The sequence below is a fragment of the Syngnathoides biaculeatus genome, chromosome 5 (assembly GCF_019802595.1).
Source record: "Syngnathoides biaculeatus isolate LvHL_M chromosome 5, ASM1980259v1, whole genome shotgun sequence".
NCBI classification, from domain to species: Eukaryota; Metazoa; Chordata; class Actinopteri; order Syngnathiformes; family Syngnathidae; genus Syngnathoides; species Syngnathoides biaculeatus.
This window is the reverse complement of record NC_084644.1, coordinates 13,889,778-13,907,867: the sequence shown is the minus strand read 5'-3', so window position 1 is coordinate 13,907,867 and position 18,090 is coordinate 13,889,778. Positions and strand designations below refer to the sequence as shown.

Sequence of the window (18,090 nt, the reverse complement as noted above, 5' to 3'; positions counted from 1 at the left end):
CCAAAATAATAACTAACAAGAAAAAAATAAGAAAATACACAAAAGGGTGTCTTTCCAAGTATTTTAGCTCCAATATAAAAGTAAATGCATTTTTAAAAATAAGTCGAAAACCCACTTTCCGGAAGCCAACTGATGAGCTTCCGGTATTGAGGACCACGGAGACGGAGGGAGAAAGAAAAGCGGGCATACTGTTTTCTTTATACTCCTCGCCGACCTCTAAAACCTACAAGGCGTGCTTGTTTGGATTTTTAAATCGAGTGACTGCGCTTTCGGGGTGGCCAGCTCACCGTCGGACTTTGTATTTTCCTTGCGGTGGAATAGACCCCATTCATTCAGTTGTCTGCTAGCAGGCTAATCTTCGTGTCTGCTGCGCCAGGCCTTTTTTTCTCTCCCCCCCACCCCCTGCTGGACTTTGCTACTAGCTCGCGTGGCTAACGCTAGCGGGCTAACCCACGTTTTTTTTTCCTCCAATGACTTTACCCCGCGCCTTGTAATTAAATCCCACTCCTCTTTTATGTGAAAATTAGGATATAGTGCTTCTTGATTAGGTTGCAAGTTGAAGCAGGTTTCAGTGTGCAACCTTTTTGGTGCTGTTATCGAGCTCTTTTTTTGTTTGTTGCTAGCTCGAGCGAATAACGCAGACGCGGAAAGTCACCGAATCTTATAGGGATGTCGGACTTCGACGAATTTGAACGGCAGCTATCTGAAAACAAACAAGGTAAGCTATGCTTAGTTTTTAATTTTTATTTAAGTGTTCTGAAACGATGGCTTTATGCCGTTGATTTGTCTTGCCGCCATGACGCTATGCTATTCCGGCTCTGTCTATTTACTGGACGGCCATCGCTAGCTCGAGGCTCAAAACGGGACCGATTGCTATTTTGGTATTGGTGAAAAGGAACATTTATTGTGCCCGTTACATGTTTAAAACGACAAATTTGGCGTATCATAACAGTGTATGTGTTTAAAATATTACAATTGGAGCTGAGTTGCGATCCGCTTTTAAGAATAAGTTGTTGCAAAATACCCACAAGCTGTTGTTTAAGTAGGAGGTGGTTCCAGATTGGTACTTGTGCAAAAAAAATGTATAGAATATCGCATAGTAAATAGAAGTACTGATTCGACTCGGTTAGTAAAGTACTGAAACAAAAAACTGTCAGAAGTCCATCCATTTTCCTCGCCGCTTATCCTCACAAGGGTCGCGGGGAGTGCTGGAGCCTCTGGTCAATAGAAGTGCAATAGTTAATCAAGTAAATTATCTAATAGCAACTATTTTAATAGTCTTTTTTTGTTTTTGTAATTGTTTGGAGATTAGCTCATTTATTTATTAACGTAAAATTGAGTCATTTAATTTGCTGTAGTCCTCAACACATTAACGTGTACTTTTATTTATTTAAATACATCAATATGTTATACAATTCGGGATGCAGCATCTTTTTTTTTAAGCCACCCACTTTTCAAGTGAACAAAATTACTGGAACAGACATTAAATTAACTTGAAGTGAATGTTTAATTATTGAACTCATTACACTTGCTTGAAATAACTGCATTTAAACCTGACTCCCATTTGCTTTACTAGACTGTTGTATTCGTCATCTGTAATGCTTTTCAAAGTCTGCGACCTCTTTCAGTTCTTGTTTCTTTCTCCGGGGTTCTAAAATGCATGATCTATAGGGTTAAGTTCTGGTAATTGACTTGGATGCATTGTTCTGTAAATCGTTTGACGGAATTATTTTGCTTTCTTCAGAGTTCATTCTGTTGCTCCAATCATCATGTGTTCCATCACCAATAAAGACTTGTGATCCTCTTCCAGAAGCAGCTGTGCAAGCCTAAGTCATGACTTACTTAAACCACGCTTAACAGATGAACTTGTGTGCTTTGCATCATAAGTATATCCTTTATTTCTCCATGCTATGGTCTTTCCATCATTTTGGTAGTGGGTAATCTTGGTCTTATCAGTCCATAAAGCTTTGTTCCAAAACTTTTGTGGCTCAAATCTGTACCACTTGGCGAAATCCATTCTGGGCTTCCAAATCTTTTTTGCTGATGAGCGGTTTGCAACCTGTCTTATGGCGTGTATATTTCTTTTCTCACAGTTGTCTTTGAACAGTGAGTTGTGACACCTTCACACCTGCTCCGTGAAGGTTGGCATTGATGTCACTCACTGTTGTGTTTTGGTGTTTCTTCACAGCTCTCACAATGTTTCTGTCATCAGCTGCTGTCGACACCTCTGGCCGACCTGTTTGATGTCTGTTGCTCAGTCCAGCAGTAGTTAATTTCTGTTTTTTTTTCAAAACACTTCTTGTATTGGCTATCCCCAATGTTTGAGCAAATGGTTCGCGTTTCACTCTCTGGTATTCGTTTGCTTAACAGCAAATGCAGTTTTCGCAGGTGAAACCCAAAGCCAAAAACGAGCACTATCAAATGTTTAAGCATCACTCTTGCTAGGCAACACTTGAGTAACTCGAAACACTCATCACACACATGTTCCAATACTGATGCTCACTTGACAAGTGGCTTCAAACAATAGGTGCTCTGTCCTGCGTTAACACATTTAGGTGTAAATACCATGAAATTAAAGCTGGAATTCTGAACTTTTATTTCATATTCATCCTTTGATCAGAAACCCAAATGTACAAGTATACAAAAAAAAAAAAAAAACAAAGGAATTGCCCTGATCTTTGAAATATATCTGTTCTCTGGCGCATCTTCATTCGGTAAAACCTTCTTTTCTCTATCCCGTGTGAGAGAGATTATTGTTATTATTATTGCATTGTGCATATAGTATAGTTTTTAATTTATGCTAATTGGCTGTTACCCTTGCAGTGCTACCCAAACAGGTGGTGCTGTGGGTGTAACAATGCTGAATGGAGAAGACACAGAAGCCACAGCAGCATCAGAGCCAAAATAACCTACTATTACAATATTGGCTGATAATTTTAAAAAGAAATGCTGATCCCAACATGCTCCAAAACACTACATATCAAGCCAAAATAACCTAGTATTAAATTATCGACTGATACCAATGTGTTCCAACATATCAACCCTGAGAACTGTCCTGACTGATGATCAGTCTATTACTACTGCAATGTCAGCTGTAATTCTTTTTGGGACACTCTTGATTTCTTGTTTAAATCTTACTTTGTTTGAAATCCATTTCAGGTTGGATTTACTGAGCTAAGTGACACGTTAAATAATAGGAAATGTTCATAATCATTGTTCAAGTTGGCAGTGTATTCAAGCCATTCTGCCTGTTGACCTTGTTTTTGATCAGGGGACGCTTGTGTAGCATTCACTAATTAAAAAAGGCAATGAGTGAGAAATACCTGCAAATCTTATGTGCCGATGTCATCAATTGTAGCATTCATGCATTTGTCTGTTAAACCTAATTAAAAAAATCTTTGACTTAAATGTTGCAGATTCTGACAGATTATCCACTCATTAATTGGAATCAATGTATTTGACCATATAATTTTCATCCCCCTTCTATTTAATATATTCAGTCCTTCATTAATCTTCCCTTCCACCTATCCTCACTAGGGTCGTGAGCATGCTTGAGCCTATCCTAGCTATCTTCAGGCAAGAGCTGGGTTAGATCTTGAAGTGGTCAACAGTCAATCATAAGGCACATATAAACAAACAGCCATTTGCACTCATATCCACACCTACGGGCATTTTAGTATTCAGTTAACGTAACTTTGCATGTTTTTGGGATGTTGAAGGAAAGTGGAGTACCTGGAGAAAACCTATGCAGACACGGGGAGAACATGTAAAGTCCCCACTGGCGAGGTCGGGGTTTGTACCCCAGTCCTCAGTGCCTTTTTTAATATTTATGTAAAAAATCATGACAAAGTATACATTTATCTGAAATTATGATCCCTCTTTCTTTTTTGTCATTCAGCTGAGCGGGACAAGGAGAACCGGCATCACCGCCGCTCCGGCTCGCGTAGCCGCAGCAGAGACAGGAAGAGGCGAAGCAGAGACAGGGACAGACGTAGCCGGGATCGCCGTGGTGATAGTAAGGATCGGAGACACAGACGCAGGTGGGTTGCCCTTTTATTCATCTCACGCCTGGATCGACAAAGCTGGGAATCTCAGTCACACCTGACAATCACCAGCCAGTTTGGTATAATACCTGACATTTTACTCATACTGATTAAATTATATTACATATTTTAAAATCCTTATTCATGGCCAAACACTATTATTTCTTCTTTACACTCTTGTCTGTCTTGGCTTCTTTCACTCACTGATCTACTGGGAAATAAGTGCTTTTACACATGACAGGAGTCTTGACTTTCCCTGACATTAAAGGCTGTCTGAGCCCACGCATTTGTGCATTCAGATATGGTGGCTTTGCATCTTCGTAAATGAGACGTATGCTATTTTCAGCACCGGCAAATCTGAAAATTCCTGCCCATCACAGGGGTTTTATTTTGACCAACTTAGAGAATCGTTCTACGGGGAATTAATCCTACCAAAGCTTGTGAAACAGTTTTTTTTTTTTCCAAGTCTATTTTTACCACACATCCTCAAAAAGTGGCCTTCACTGGAAATACATGACCAGAATGTTGACAACTTAACCAATGATGTATCCATCCATTTTCTTAGCCGCTTATCCATAAGCGTCGCGGGACTGCTGGAGCCTATCGTAGCGGTCAACGGGCAGGAGGCGGGGTACACTCTGAACTGGTTGCCAGGGAATCACAGGGCACATAGAGACAAACCGCTGGACTCACAATCACACCTAGGGGCAATTTAGAGTGCCCAATTTATGTTGCATGTTTCTGGGATGTGGGAGAAACCCAGAGTGCTCATAGAAAACCCACGCAGGTACGGGGAGAACATGCAAACTCCACCAGGAACCTGGGTTCCTCAGAACTGTGAGGCCAACACTTTCCACCTGATCCACCGTGCCGCCGCCGCCAAGGATGTATAATTACTGCAATCTCTCATGTATAGTACCGACCCACTTATAATATGCTCCCCTAAAGTAGACTTAAAGATTCTGGAAAACACTTCAACCTATATATATTGCCCAATTTTGCTTCTACCCACATAATAAACTTGAAGCATTATCTGTAATTTAATTTTTTCAAATATTTATCCTCTAGTTAAGGTTATTGTTCAGTCATCAGTCGAATTAAAATATATATTTCACATTCTACCAGGTTATAAACATGAGCAGAACTTTACTGTACCCAGTCATATTGGAATGAAAGTGTACACCTTTTTCATAGCCTCTAGGTGGCAGTGGCATATTGAAATGAACATGTGCAGGTTTTTTTTTTTATACCCTCTAGATCCCTATATCTGTGTATAATGCGCCATTGACTGACATTTTTTAAGTGCAGAAAATTTTCCAATAGCTTGAGATTTGGGCTCCGTGAAATTGCTTTTGCTATTGTCTGAAACACTGTGATACTTATTGCATTGTGGGGAAACACAGGACATCATACCTGTAAAGTGAAAACAGCACACACTTCACTTTCCCTCTCAATAGAGGAAAAAAAATGTTTAACTATTTGTGTGTAGTCTGCCAGTATTTAAATGCAATATAGTATTGAGCAATAGTCCAGCCATAGGTGAAGTTAATTTCTTTTCACGCCAAGTTATGCTGTACTCATTAGCACATTACGAACTAGGTTGGACATTGAGAATAAAGAACCGATTGGACCGGGACTAACGTTCTGGTTCCTGGAATTGCTAGAAATTTTGGATTTTTGTTCCCAGTTTTGATGCCTAGTCCACTAATCCCAAAGAAGCAGTGGTGAAAACTAATGATGAAGGTTCACAAAGACATGCTTGCGCCCAGCGGCGGCAAACAAAAGTATCTTAACTTTGTTAAAATTGACCAGTCACCTTACTGCAACACTTGAAATAAGATTATATTGTGTAAAGATGGGCTCCGAGCCTCATCTACCCTGCAGAGCTTTGGTGAAGTCAACTCTGAATTGGATGAATGAAACAATCTAGTAAGTTTCTGCCAACACTGAGACAGCTAGCGCTTTTGAAGTGATTTTTATTTTATTTTTTTAAATCAACAAACCAATGTAAGAGCAGATAACAAAAAACCTTAACATTGAGTTAAAACAAGACCTTCACAACTTTACATCACAGTTACACAGTATCACAAACACTAATCATATGTCTCATTGGTGGGTAAGGAAAGGAATCGTTTGATAGTATTTGGTTTTATTCATTTAAAAAAAGCATCGCTGGTGCCTTGTGAAGTTACTTTTCCTGCCAAAATGCTCAGTTCCGGTGCCTACCGACCCTTCAAAATAAATTGATACAAGCATCAAACGTAGTCAGGTTAAAACTTGCACGTATAAACCATTTCAGCTCATAAAATGGTCCCAAATAATTTTAACAATGCTATATTTAACTTTGAGGTGAAACATTAATAAATATTAACTCAATTGGGGTACTTCCCCACATATTGCCTTTTAGTTCGTAGGTCTGATATTGACTGTTTTTCAAGAAACCTTAGTTAGATATTCATTTTAGTCAATGCTGCACCTGCTAGGGAAATGGATGGTCATAATTTAGACACGTGTTCTTTATACAATGCAAACCTTTTTGACCCAACCCTCTAAAAGAATAATAATTGGTGGAAATCAGAGTTGAATTTGGGACCGGAATCACTGAATATCAAACTATGCCCAACCCGATTCCCAACACTTTGTGTATAATCTGTGATTTACTCCCCCCCCCTTTTTTTTTTTTTTTTTTAAATATATGCATAGGTATTGCTGTTTTTTGAGTGCAAGTCCCTTTTTTGTGTGCACCTGATTTGCCCTTTAATGTAATCTGTTGTTACATCCATCCATTTGTGGAATTCTGCAGAGAGAAACATTACATGCGGGCATGTCATTGTTTCCTGTCTCCGCATTAATAGTTGTCATGCAATTAAGTAAAGTAACACTTTGGGCTGCTGTCTTGTTTGAAAGGTTACACTTTACCATAACATAAGTGCTAATCTTATTAGCATGCCCAACAAAGTCCTTCTGATGGCGACTTATTAATATTGCAGATAACTGTCTGCATATTAATTCACCAAGATTACACAAGACCCTCTTAGGTGACTATTGTGCACCCCTACATTGCCATGACGATGCTCAAATGATGTCAATCCCTACTTGAGATGTTAAAATGTTAACAGCAGTTGCTGTGGTTGGGATTGTTTTCCTCCTTTTCACAATTTCTGATGCTGTTAGCACACAGTTTAGCAAACCAATTTTTCCAAATCTGTCGCAATTTAATCATGGGGAAATTAGCCATTTTTTTTTTCAGGATTAAGTGAGAAACAGTTTAAGTAGTTTAATAGCAAGCCATTGTCTTTCTGCATATTACAGAATTGCACACATACCAAAGCATCCAGACACTTTTGGTTAGTGGCAGGAAGTATAAAGTAGCACAATGTTGCTGACCCAAGCTGAAATCAGAAGTACTGCCAGTTGTGTCGGACATGACTCCTTAGACGTTTAGAAGTTTACATGTTAGAGAATCCTTTTGTGAAATACCTCCAATGTCATTTCAGCTCACCACCGAGCTACCCACAGGACAATACTGCAAGGTAATACAGCAAATTGAACACAAAGATGCTTTATGACACAGTCACATGACCCGCCTACGGAACTACAAACACCAGAATTGTGTGTAAATTGTCATAAATTGCTGCCATGTTTTGTTTGACATAAACACCTCCAAATCGTGATGCATTGTTTGCGTTTTGGCACGATCTTGGATTTACTTTTTCTGCTGAAGATTTTTACCCTAATTCCACGTCCCCTGTGTGTATCCCACAGTCGTTCCCCACACCGTGAGAAAAAGAAGATAAAGGTGAAGAAATACTGGGATGTCCCACCACCCGGTTTTGAAAACATCAGCCCCATGCAGTACAAAGCCATGCAAGGTAGTCCCTCCATTTGTCTGTCTGTGATTGTTGTACTCAGGGTTCGCACGCGGCCCTAAAAGTTCCTAAAAACCCCAAAATTTTCTGAGGTGCATTTAGGGGCTCCTAAAAGTCCTTAAAAATCCGCGAAAACGGGTCAAACCACTAAAAAGGCCTTAAATTAAAAAAAAAAAAAAAAAAATCAAAGGGAGGACCTCTACCGCCAAAATTCTCCCTAAAAAAATTATCTTTTATTTGAAAAAAAATAGCGATTCGTCTGGCGTCCAAAACAGCCAGAAATTGTCAACGGAAGTCACCGTGTTGACATCTAGTCGCCGTCTTGTCGATATTCCATTGTTTGTTTCTGTGAGTAGGCATTTCACTTCGTCTTCGTTACGACGTAGCGTAGTTCTTTCATCGATCCAACTTGTATCATGGGGGAAGTGCATTTTTCAATATGCTTGGGTTGAAAGTAAGGAGTTCGGGAGCTGGGTTCGTCGAGATCCAAAAGATCGGCACATGGTTTACTGCTATCTGTGAAAACAGAGTTACCAGCTCGAAAAGATGGGCGTCAAAGCGCTGGAGTCGCACCGGAAAAACGGGACACACGCTGATTTGGCGAAAACTCATCTTACGTTGGTATGAATCTGTTAAAAAAATATCAAGATAGTGAAGCATCAACTTCAGGCAGTGGTACTGGCAGTGCATGCATACCAACAGTTGTCCAGTCATCGACTTAACCAGCCAGAAGTCAGGCTTTATGAACGTAGTTCAAGACACGAAGACGGACTCGTTAAAGGCAGAGATCGTGTGGACTTTAAAAGTGATCTGCAGCCATTACGGTTACAAATCTTGTGAAAATAATTCGAAAGGGTTTGGAGTCATGTTCCCAGACAGTGACATTGCTAAAAACTACCATTGTGGGGAAAGGAAGACTTCGTACCTGCCCACTTTTCATCTCCACTGCCTCAAAGCCAAAAAAGCGAGAATAGAGACTGACATATGTACGCTTATTGAGAAGGCTGACAGGCTGTGTGAGGAGGCAGAAGAAAAGAGGAATCTGAGGTTTATCACAGAGGCCAATGCACTCAGAGGCAGAGCAAAGGACAAGAGACCCACTTTGGCACCTCTGGAGCAACAAATAGAGGAGGCACTGGGTAGGCTCAAGGAGCTAGAGTAGGGGTGCTGAGACAGACATCAGTAGAAGACATTTGTGTCTGTAGTTGCAATTGTAGTTAGAATCTGTTTTTCTGTAGACTGTTGTGTAAAGTCATTGGCAATGGTCATATCAATGAGAACTACCACAAGGGGCGACAGGTGATCACTATCACAGGTACTGAGGTACTGGAACCTTTGATGAACCAAGAAGAGCCGATGGCACCATTGGGTGAGTCTTGATTTCCCACGATGGCCCTAAATTTTTCGTGTCAGCCCCTAAGAATGCCCCTAAAAAGCTCTTAAATTTTTGGAGTATGAACCCTGTTTACTTGTGTTCCCTTCTGTGTTGACATACTGAAGTGGTGCCTTGATTTATGAAGTTAGTTTGTTCTGTGACCATATAACTCAAAGAATTAATATCTCAAAACAATGTTCACCATCAAAATGATGGACATGCCATTAGTGTTTCAATCTCTAAACTCCCGACCTGTTTTTTAATGCAAAAATATAACACTGTATACTTATGCAAACTGTAATAATGATATTTCTATATGGAATAGAATGAATTCAACTGTTTTGTTATCATGATTGAATGCTACAATTCACGGGACGTTGTACTGCGCCTTCTGGTGTGTACACTTTGGCCACTTTGGGTCGTATAAGATGCAGAGATGTTTGGTGTTCCGGTTTAGCTGTATTGTGTTACAGACAGCTGCCATGTGTTTCGCTGCTCAGGGGAAATTAAAAATGTTCTGGTGAGGGCGAGATGAGGCCCCGTAGCTCAGTGGTTAGATCACTGGTTTGGTAAACCAGGGATTGTGGGTTCGTATCCCACTGGGGCCTCCACTCCCTAGGAAGGGTTGCATCAGGAAGGGCATCTGGTGTAAAAATTGTGCCAAACATATATATGCGTTCATCTGAGATGATACGCTGTGGCGACCCTGAAAGGGACAAGCCGAATGAAACACAGACTGGTGAGGGCGAGATGACACACTTGACCTCAAACAACAAGGGCAAGTGACTGCCTGACACAAGATTTGGACTCTACCAACCAATTGCAGTCATGTTTGCTGATGTCATCGTATATTCCTCCATGTAAAACAAAATGAAACAAAAAAAACTTCTAACCTGCCTGTCTTTGGTGTGGGCAGATCCTTGTGTGCACCTGACTGGTTAATGTGGCTATAAAAGTCACAAATTATCGCCCACATGCCGGCGAATGAACCACAATTGTGACAAGTATCGATTTCACAAAACGAAGACCACTAGTAATAAACAGGAGAAGATGCAAGCCATGCTAAACCGGTGGGAAGCCACTGTTACATTTTTATCACAAAAGAAACGAATAAGTGATTGGTTCTACAGTACAATTTTTGCTGAAGTCTCACTAGAACGACGTTCAGTACGGCTGAGAGTAACCAAGTATGGACAGCAAGTTGTTCGTCTAGAGAGAAAATTCAACACAGCCGGACGGAGAACGGTACAAAAAACAAACTGAAATTAATACATTATCATGTTAAGTCAGCAAAGAGAAGGGCCCTGAAGATTTAACAGTACCTGTAAAATTGATAAATTAGCAAAGTTGCTGGCACATTAGTGTTGACTTTTTTTTTTTTTTTTTAATATTACCTCATCCTTAAGGACATACCTGTAAATCTGATTTGATTTGTCCCCGCAGCTGCTGGCCAAATCCCAGCTACAGCCCTCTTGCCCACCATGACTCCAGATGGCCTGGCTGTCACTCCCACCCCTGTACCCGTCGTGGGTAGCCAGATGACACGACAGGCTCGCAGGCTCTACGTGGGAAACATTCCCTTTGGTATCACTGAGGTGTGACACGAGACAGCATTCAACCTTCGATCCACTTTTAGAAATGGTTCCGCATTTGTGAATTTTGAATCTCTCGTTTCCAGGAGTCAATGATGGACTTCTTTAACGCTCAGATGCGTTTGGGTGGTCTTACTCAGGCCCCAGGAAACCCTGTGCTTGCTGTGCAGATCAATCAAGATAAGAATTTTGCCTTCCTTGAGGTACGTTCTTTCTCTGTATATTATGTGTACAGTTAGGCCCAGACATTTGTGGACAGTGCCACAATCTTCATGAGGTTCAATCCATTCCACTTCATTTCTTTAAAAAAAAAAAAAACTCCTGGATTGCTTTTGCAGTATGTTTTAGACCATTGGTAATCTGTACTGTGACGCGCTAACAACTAAATGTAATGTAAAATGAATGTAACTGTCCTCCTCAACATATTGCTTAACTATTTATTACGTATTGCCCTGGCATCATAACGGTAATGTGAAGAAAAACACACTGCTCCTCAATCATCTATCACACTATTTAAGTAAATGAAGAATATCTCCAAATCCAATTTATGAAAATCCTTTTTTTTTTTTTTCAAAAAGGTTTTTTGTCATGTTTAACAATTTTGCACTACGCAGAACATTGGTGGCAAAATTAACCTTTTAGAAATACAATTTTGTCTGGTATAGAGTGAAAAGTGAATATAATGTTTAGTTTGATATATATGACCTAAGATAACCAAACCTTTCACTGTCCAAATGTTTTTGGGCCTAACTGTATGTGTGGACAGCTCTTTGAAAATTCACATGGAATAACTTGCGCTTTCCTGTCCAGTTCCGCTCAGTGGATGAGACAACCCAGGCAATGGCTTTTGATGGCATCATCTTCCAAGGGCAGAGCCTTAAAATTCGCCGTCCACACGATTACCAGCCACTGCCGGGCATGAGCGAGAACCCCAGTGTCTATGTGCCTGGTACACAGACAATTAATGGTTTTTACTATTACTACTCCTGTTGGCATCATTCATACACCATTTGAGAAAATATATATTGGAGCTGCCACTGTTTGCTGTCCTCAAAGGTCTTGTTGTCAACACAGGAGTGGTCTCCACAGTGGTGCCCGACTCGGCCCACAAGCTCTTCATCGGCGGGTTGCCCAACTACCTGAATGACGACCAGGTTTGTGGTTGGACCGTAAACAGGCTGACCTCTGCGGCAAGCCGTTTGCTCTTTTATCTGATATCCTGCTTGAGGTCCACGTACTAGTATACTCTCACTGGTCGGCACACTTGGAGGATATCGTTAAATACTTGAACGGCTTTTTAGCAAGCGTTTTTTTTTTTTTTTTTTTTTTTCCCCAATATTCTTGATATCCAGCGTAACAACAGGGTATTGAACACCTGCTCAAGTAGCTTTCCATTCGTTTTGAATCCCGCTCACTCATGGATATCATTATGAAATTTTTGTTCACCAGGTGAAAGAGCTGTTGACATCATTTGGCCCTCTGAAGGCCTTTAACCTGGTGAAGGACAGTGCCACAGGCCTGTCTAAAGGATACGCCTTCTGTGAATATGTCGATGTCAACCTCAATGACCAGGTAGGCAGTCGGTTCAACACGAACGATCAAAGTGATTATGTGCGTCATTGAGCATTTTCAAGGTTTCCCTTCATTGCATTTTAGGCTATTGCTGGCCTCAACGGCATGCAACTGGGAGACAAGAAGCTCCTGGTGCAGCGAGCCAGTGTGGGATCCAAAAACGCCACTCTGGTATGTGTGTGGAGTTGCTTATATATACGGAGCATTAAAGACCATTATAGGTAGTTTGATCTTTTTCTGTCACCAGCAGTTGGAGAGTGAAAACCTCTGTTGGGGCTTTAAATTTACAGCAATACATGCTAACTGGGATATTCCACGGTCAATGATCTTATCTTGGATGCTGACGGCCTGACAGTTTTTAACAAACTAGGTGTACTCAAATGCTTTGAACAACGCAGCATGTTATTGTAGTTTTGATATCACTTCTTATTCCAAGAATGCAGTAATAATCAGTGTACCATATTTTCCGCACTATAAGGCGCCCCTAAGAGCCTTTAATTTTCTCAAAAGCCGGCAGTGGGCCTTATAATCAGGTACGCCTTATATATGGGTTAATATTGAGCCTGTAGCGCAGCCCATGTAACGGGTGCATAACATAACCCCAGCCTCTACTGTACAATCTATTCTATGCACCTTATAATGCGGTGCGCCTTTTATATGGATTTTTTTTTTTTTACAATAGGTCATTCATTGAAGGTGCGCCTTATAGTGCAGAAAATACAATACTGTATTTTGATTAGTCTGGCAGTGTATTGATGCCCAAAGAAATTAGGATTTCGTGTCCCTTTAGCTGTTAATATAAACATTTTGGAAGGAATGATTCTTATTTATCTTTCCATCCATTCTCTTAGCTGCTTATTTTTGTATTTTGTTGTAACACTGTTGTACTTCCTTTGCAGACCAGCATAAACCAGACCCCAGTCACACTGCAGGTGCCCGGCCTGAATAGCACAGTTACCCAAATGGGCGGCCTGCCCACCGAGGTGCTGTGCCTAATGAACATGGTGGCCCCCGAAGAGCTGCTGGACGATGAAGAGTATGAGGAGATCGTGGAGGATGTCCGGGACGAGTGCAGCAAGTACGGCCAAGTTAAAAGCATCGAGATCCCGCGACCTGTCGACGGTCTGGAAGTGCCCGGCACCGGGAAGGTGAGACAGAAGCTGCGAGGGGGTTGGAAAATTTCCATGGGAACTTAAGAAGGGAAATTTATGAAATAAATTACATAAGTCTAAATATTTTTATTTTGTCACGAGACAGCCATATAACATCATGCAATTTAAAAAGCATGACATTTGTACAGATGTGTGAGCACATCAAAACAGCCAGAATTTACAGTAGGAAAGAGAAATTCCGATAACAGCCAACAGTATCACTTTAAATACATTTTGGCAAATTCAGCCATTATGATCTTAAATCAAATGTATTTATTTTTTTAACTGCAAAGCTTTGGCATGGAGTTCTTGTTCTCTGAAATGTGGATAATTTAGTAGCTGTTATTTTTCTTTAAACAAGTCACATATTTTCTGCCATCCTTCATGTGAATGAGTTCTTTAAAAAAAAAATGCATCTCAAATGAAATGTAAAAGTAGCAACGCACCTTTGTGGGAAAATAAAATTCCCCAAAATATACTGACATTCATCGTTTAGAGCCAACCTTCAGTTTTGCTAGTTCCTGGTTTATCCCCATTAATACCCATGGAAAATTTCCAAATTTGTGAAATTTTGTAACACCAGATGAGGTTGTCCCCTCTACAACAATTTTGTTCTCACCCCTGCAGATATTTGTGGAGTTCATGTCAGTGTTCGACTCTCAGAAAGCCATGCAGGGCCTGACAGGAAGAAAGTTTGCCAACAGAGTAGTGGTGACGAAGTACTGTGACCCAGATGCGTATCACCGCCGGGACTTCTGGTAGAGGAGGCAAGACGGGGTCCAGAAAATTTTGGGGGGTGGGGTGGGGTGGGGGGAGGAGGTCCCATTGACCAGAGCAGCTCAATGAGCTTTTTTTTTTTTAGTGGGGAGATTACCATGTGTTATGATGTGATATCTCATAAAAAGTGGGCCCATACAGGATGTGGGGTTGTTCTGGGGGGGGTGGGGATGGGGGGGGGTCCCTACACTTTTTTTTGAGAAATGTGTGTTATAATAGGTCCAGGGTGGGGTCAACAATTTTTATACTTTGCGAGCCAGAGATGTCATTTTTTTGCGGGTGGGGAGCGGAGGGGGCCGTAATACATCGTTTGTATTTAAGTGGAAGGAACTTGTCAAAGGTGCATTGAGGGGATTTAACACGGCTGTTCTAAAATGTAAAGAGAGGCAGAAAATGTAGAGGGCATTTTTGTTTGGCCACCTCGTAGTTCTTATTGTTGTTCACTAGCTGTAACGTCCAGTTTGGTTTCGCCGCCATTAGAAGGACTAGAGAAGACGTCATTGTTCAAGTTTGGATTTGTTTTTGTTTGTTTTTGTCAGACTACTGCCCCCTGGCCCCCCTTGGGATGATCGCTAGAGAATGTGTTGTGTGAATGTCAACTGTTACTCTTCCGATACTGTGTGTAGCTTCACTGGCTCCAGCTTGTAACATCACATTGTACTCAGCCTGTAGAATTACATGAACTACAGTAAAGGACGTTTTCCATCCACATTTTCTATTGATCCTCTTCTTTTAACAGCTATTGTTCAGGCCACATTCAAACGTATTTATTGCGGGGGTGTTTAGCTAACCAAAAGCCTCGACAGTCCGACTCGATGACAAATTAGATGATTTAACAAATCCGGCCGGGCCTTCTTTCGATTATGTCCGCACTTTGAAAGGCGCCACTCCCCTGTACTTTTGCCTCGCATTGCCATTAATGTCCCTTGTTAACATAAAGATTTGAACTGTAACTTGTGCTTGGAACACGGTGATTATTTTGTTTTTCTTTTGTGTGCATCATCTCTCACCTATTTGAAAAGACCAAAATAAACACATGCTCTATACCTATGCCTCATGTTGTACTGGAAATACTAACTCCAGCCAAGACGGAATTAATCATAATACAGGCTCATTTATTCAAATTTATAAGTGCATATTTTACCTTGCTTAGAAAGTCCTTTGACGTTAGTTTAGTGGTCATCAACGTGGTGCCCATGCGCATCACGTAGGACCACACAAGTTGCCCTCTGGCCCATTTTAAAAATAGCTCCCTAGTGGACTCCCTGCATACTTGCAATTCAGAACTGTAGATTAACCTATCTGCAGTTTTTTATTCCCATTTTAAATTAATTTTTTTTTTCTGATGGGGGTCTGTGCGCAATTATCCGCATTCACAGTCTGCCCCAGTTCCTTTCCCTGCTAATTGCGAGAGTATAGAAATAATGTTGTGTATTGATATTTTACCTTAATGAGAAATGGTTAACATGATCTTTATCTTCCCATTGAGAACAATTAATTATTAAAGAAAATAAGAAGTAGCTCTGTTCCAAAAATGTTGAGGATCCCATGTGTTACCCCATTTCAGAAAAATACGACTGTAAAATAAGTCACTAAAATTGCTTTTCAAGAAAGGTTAAATTATAAAAATGGTGAGTCACTTGAATAAAGGTGAATATTTTTAAGACGGTTTGAGTGTGTAAAGTAAATGTTTTTGAAGCGTAATTGGGATGAAGCAAAGTATTTCCTGAGGTTTTTTTTTTTTTCCACCCCTGATTTACAAGGATGAAATCAGTCCTAATTTCTTCATTAATCTTGTAGTGAAGTCTTTCCTGTAATACCTATTGATTCTTGTTAAATAAATCAAATGGATTGAACAAGAGTAGCAATTTCGTCCTTTCTAATGTAAGTTGGAAAGTTGCGATGTTGATTATGTAGTTTGGTGTGATACCCGTAAGGTGGACTGAAAATGTATCAAGGACACGTAAATCTCAATGTTTTATAGGGTTCAAACTAAAAATAATACAAGTCATGGTTGGAAATAGAAGCCATGTTGCCTAGCCGTCCTCTACCCTTTGCTCACCCCTGTGCAAATGAACTGATGTTCTGTGTCAGTGCTGTATTTACCCATTTTAACCTACATGGCCGCGTCGGCTTCATATATACGACTTCCTTCTAACGTGTAACACGTTCTGACCCCGAGTGAACGATGACGTCACGTTCACTACTGCTTATTGTGATTCCGTGGAGCGCTTCCCACATTGATCTTCCTTCACACGCAACATTGCGGCCCGTGGAGGGTGCGTCAAATGTGGGAGGACTTGGAGGGGAATGCAATAGTACATTTATGCGTGAGTCCGACATTATTAGAAGCACAGATGTGCAACCAATGTTTTAATATTTGATCATTGACATTTGCTGCCCTGCTTGCTTCCCGTTGTGTGTGTGTGTGTGTGTGTGTGTCTGTGTACGCGTGCATGTGCTGTTTCTGTACACACAATGACAGGTGTAGGCGAGTCATTAGTCAAAATGTCATGCACAATCACAATGTCATATTGAAACCAAAATGATCTGGCCATGGAAAGGGAAATATAGCTAGCAAATAATACAACAAATGAAACAATGGCTGAAGAAATGATTGATACAAAACATGCACTTTAAACGCTGGTTACATCCTTAGTGCCGCAAAGCAAGACATCAGCCAGGAAGCTAAAACGCAGGTGCAAATGGGTTTCCCAAATCCTAATCATCTTGGGTGAAAGGTGAATTTGAGGTTTTTATCAATTTTATATATATAAATTATACTGCCTCCTAGTGGCCAAGACATGCATACCAGGAGGACTACAGCATCCTCTTGACATCTTGGTGCAAAGGAACTATGCTGACGTGAGGAGAGGAGCTCCATTTACAAGAAAAGTAGTGGTTTGGCATCTCTATGTACCGGCAATTTTCAAACTTTTTAGGGAGGGAGTCACTTGTGGATTTTCATGACATTATTCACTGCATGGGTCGCCCCCCTTCCCTCACCAACCCTATCAATGTACATTTGATTCGAGCCCAGAGTTAATGCTGTTAATATCATATGCATGATGATTTCCGTCCCTCCAACAGCCAGTTTTTATACCAATCTGATCTGCTTGATCGGTATCGGCTGATAATTGGCAATTTCTGTAGATATTTGATTACAAGGGTCATTAAATTGCAGGAAGTTGACACCCATTATTTCTGTTGCTTTGACCTGACCAAACTTGAAATTGATGCCTGTAGCTAATCCTTGAATGCCCTGTAGAGGTCATTGATGTTTTACATTTTGTATAAAATGCTGAGAGTACTACTTTTTGAAGGTATTCAGTATACAGTGCACAATTCTAAATAGGAAATAGAAACATCAATGAGAATTAGATTTTTGTCATTGGTATTTAAAAGTCGACCATCATCGATCAGGACCCCAAAAATCCTCATCGTGTAAAGCGAAACCCTGACAGCAGCGCTTCGGCGATATCCAGAAAAGGTTGTGGACATCAGCCATGCGGTGCATTATTGATTCTGACCGGCCCTTTTCTGTCAAATGACGGAGGGGCAGAGGAAGTACAGTACGCTGCATAATTCCAAGTCGAGTTGTTTCAGATGATGCATAAGTGAAGAGCTGGAGCACAAATTCCACACTGTAATGGACAAGAGCTGACACAGCCCGGAGCTTGTTTTGTCCTGTTCTCGCTCTTTGGGTCACCT

At 40.8% G+C, this 18,090-nt stretch overlaps 1 protein-coding gene across 6 annotated transcripts; it reads left to right on the top strand.

The window, feature by feature from the left end:
* The first annotated feature begins 104 nt into the window (after positions 1 to 104).
* On the top strand, positions 105 to 15,425 carry u2af2a (U2 small nuclear RNA auxiliary factor 2a). 6 transcript variants are annotated; one of them, XM_061820353.1, is made up of 12 exons: positions 106 to 718; positions 3,899 to 4,040; positions 7,541 to 7,576; positions 7,809 to 7,915; positions 10,731 to 10,882; positions 10,966 to 11,082; positions 11,690 to 11,828; positions 11,954 to 12,033; positions 12,329 to 12,451; positions 12,536 to 12,622; positions 13,351 to 13,599; positions 14,230 to 15,425. In XM_061820353.1, the coding sequence occupies exons 1-12, from the start codon at positions 670 to 672 to the stop codon at positions 14,362 to 14,364; spliced, it is 1,416 nt and encodes a 471-aa protein (XP_061676337.1). In that variant the 5' UTR covers positions 106 to 669; the 3' UTR covers positions 14,365 to 15,425. The 6 variants fall into 6 exon arrangements, with proteins under 6 accessions (XP_061676339.1, XP_061676338.1, XP_061676337.1 ...); XM_061820352.1 differs by having other exon boundaries at positions 11,936 to 12,033; XM_061820351.1 differs by having other exon boundaries at positions 11,690 to 11,846.
* The last annotated feature ends 2,665 nt before the right edge of the window (positions 15,426 to 18,090 follow it).

Bases quoted from the DNA above. Each gene is read 5' to 3' on its own strand.
- u2af2a (XM_061820350.1), top strand. From the start codon at position 670: ATGTCGGACTTCGACGAATTTGAACGGCAGCTATCTGAAAACAAACAA. The intron at 7,916-10,730 runs GTAGTCCCTCCA...TTGTCCCCGCAG, and splicing joins GCAGTACAAAGCCATGCAAG to CTGCTGGCCAAATCCCAGCT. The intron at 11,847-11,935 runs GTTTTTACTATT...CTGTCCTCAAAG, and splicing joins TGGTACACAGACAATTAATG to GTCTTGTTGTCAACACAGGA.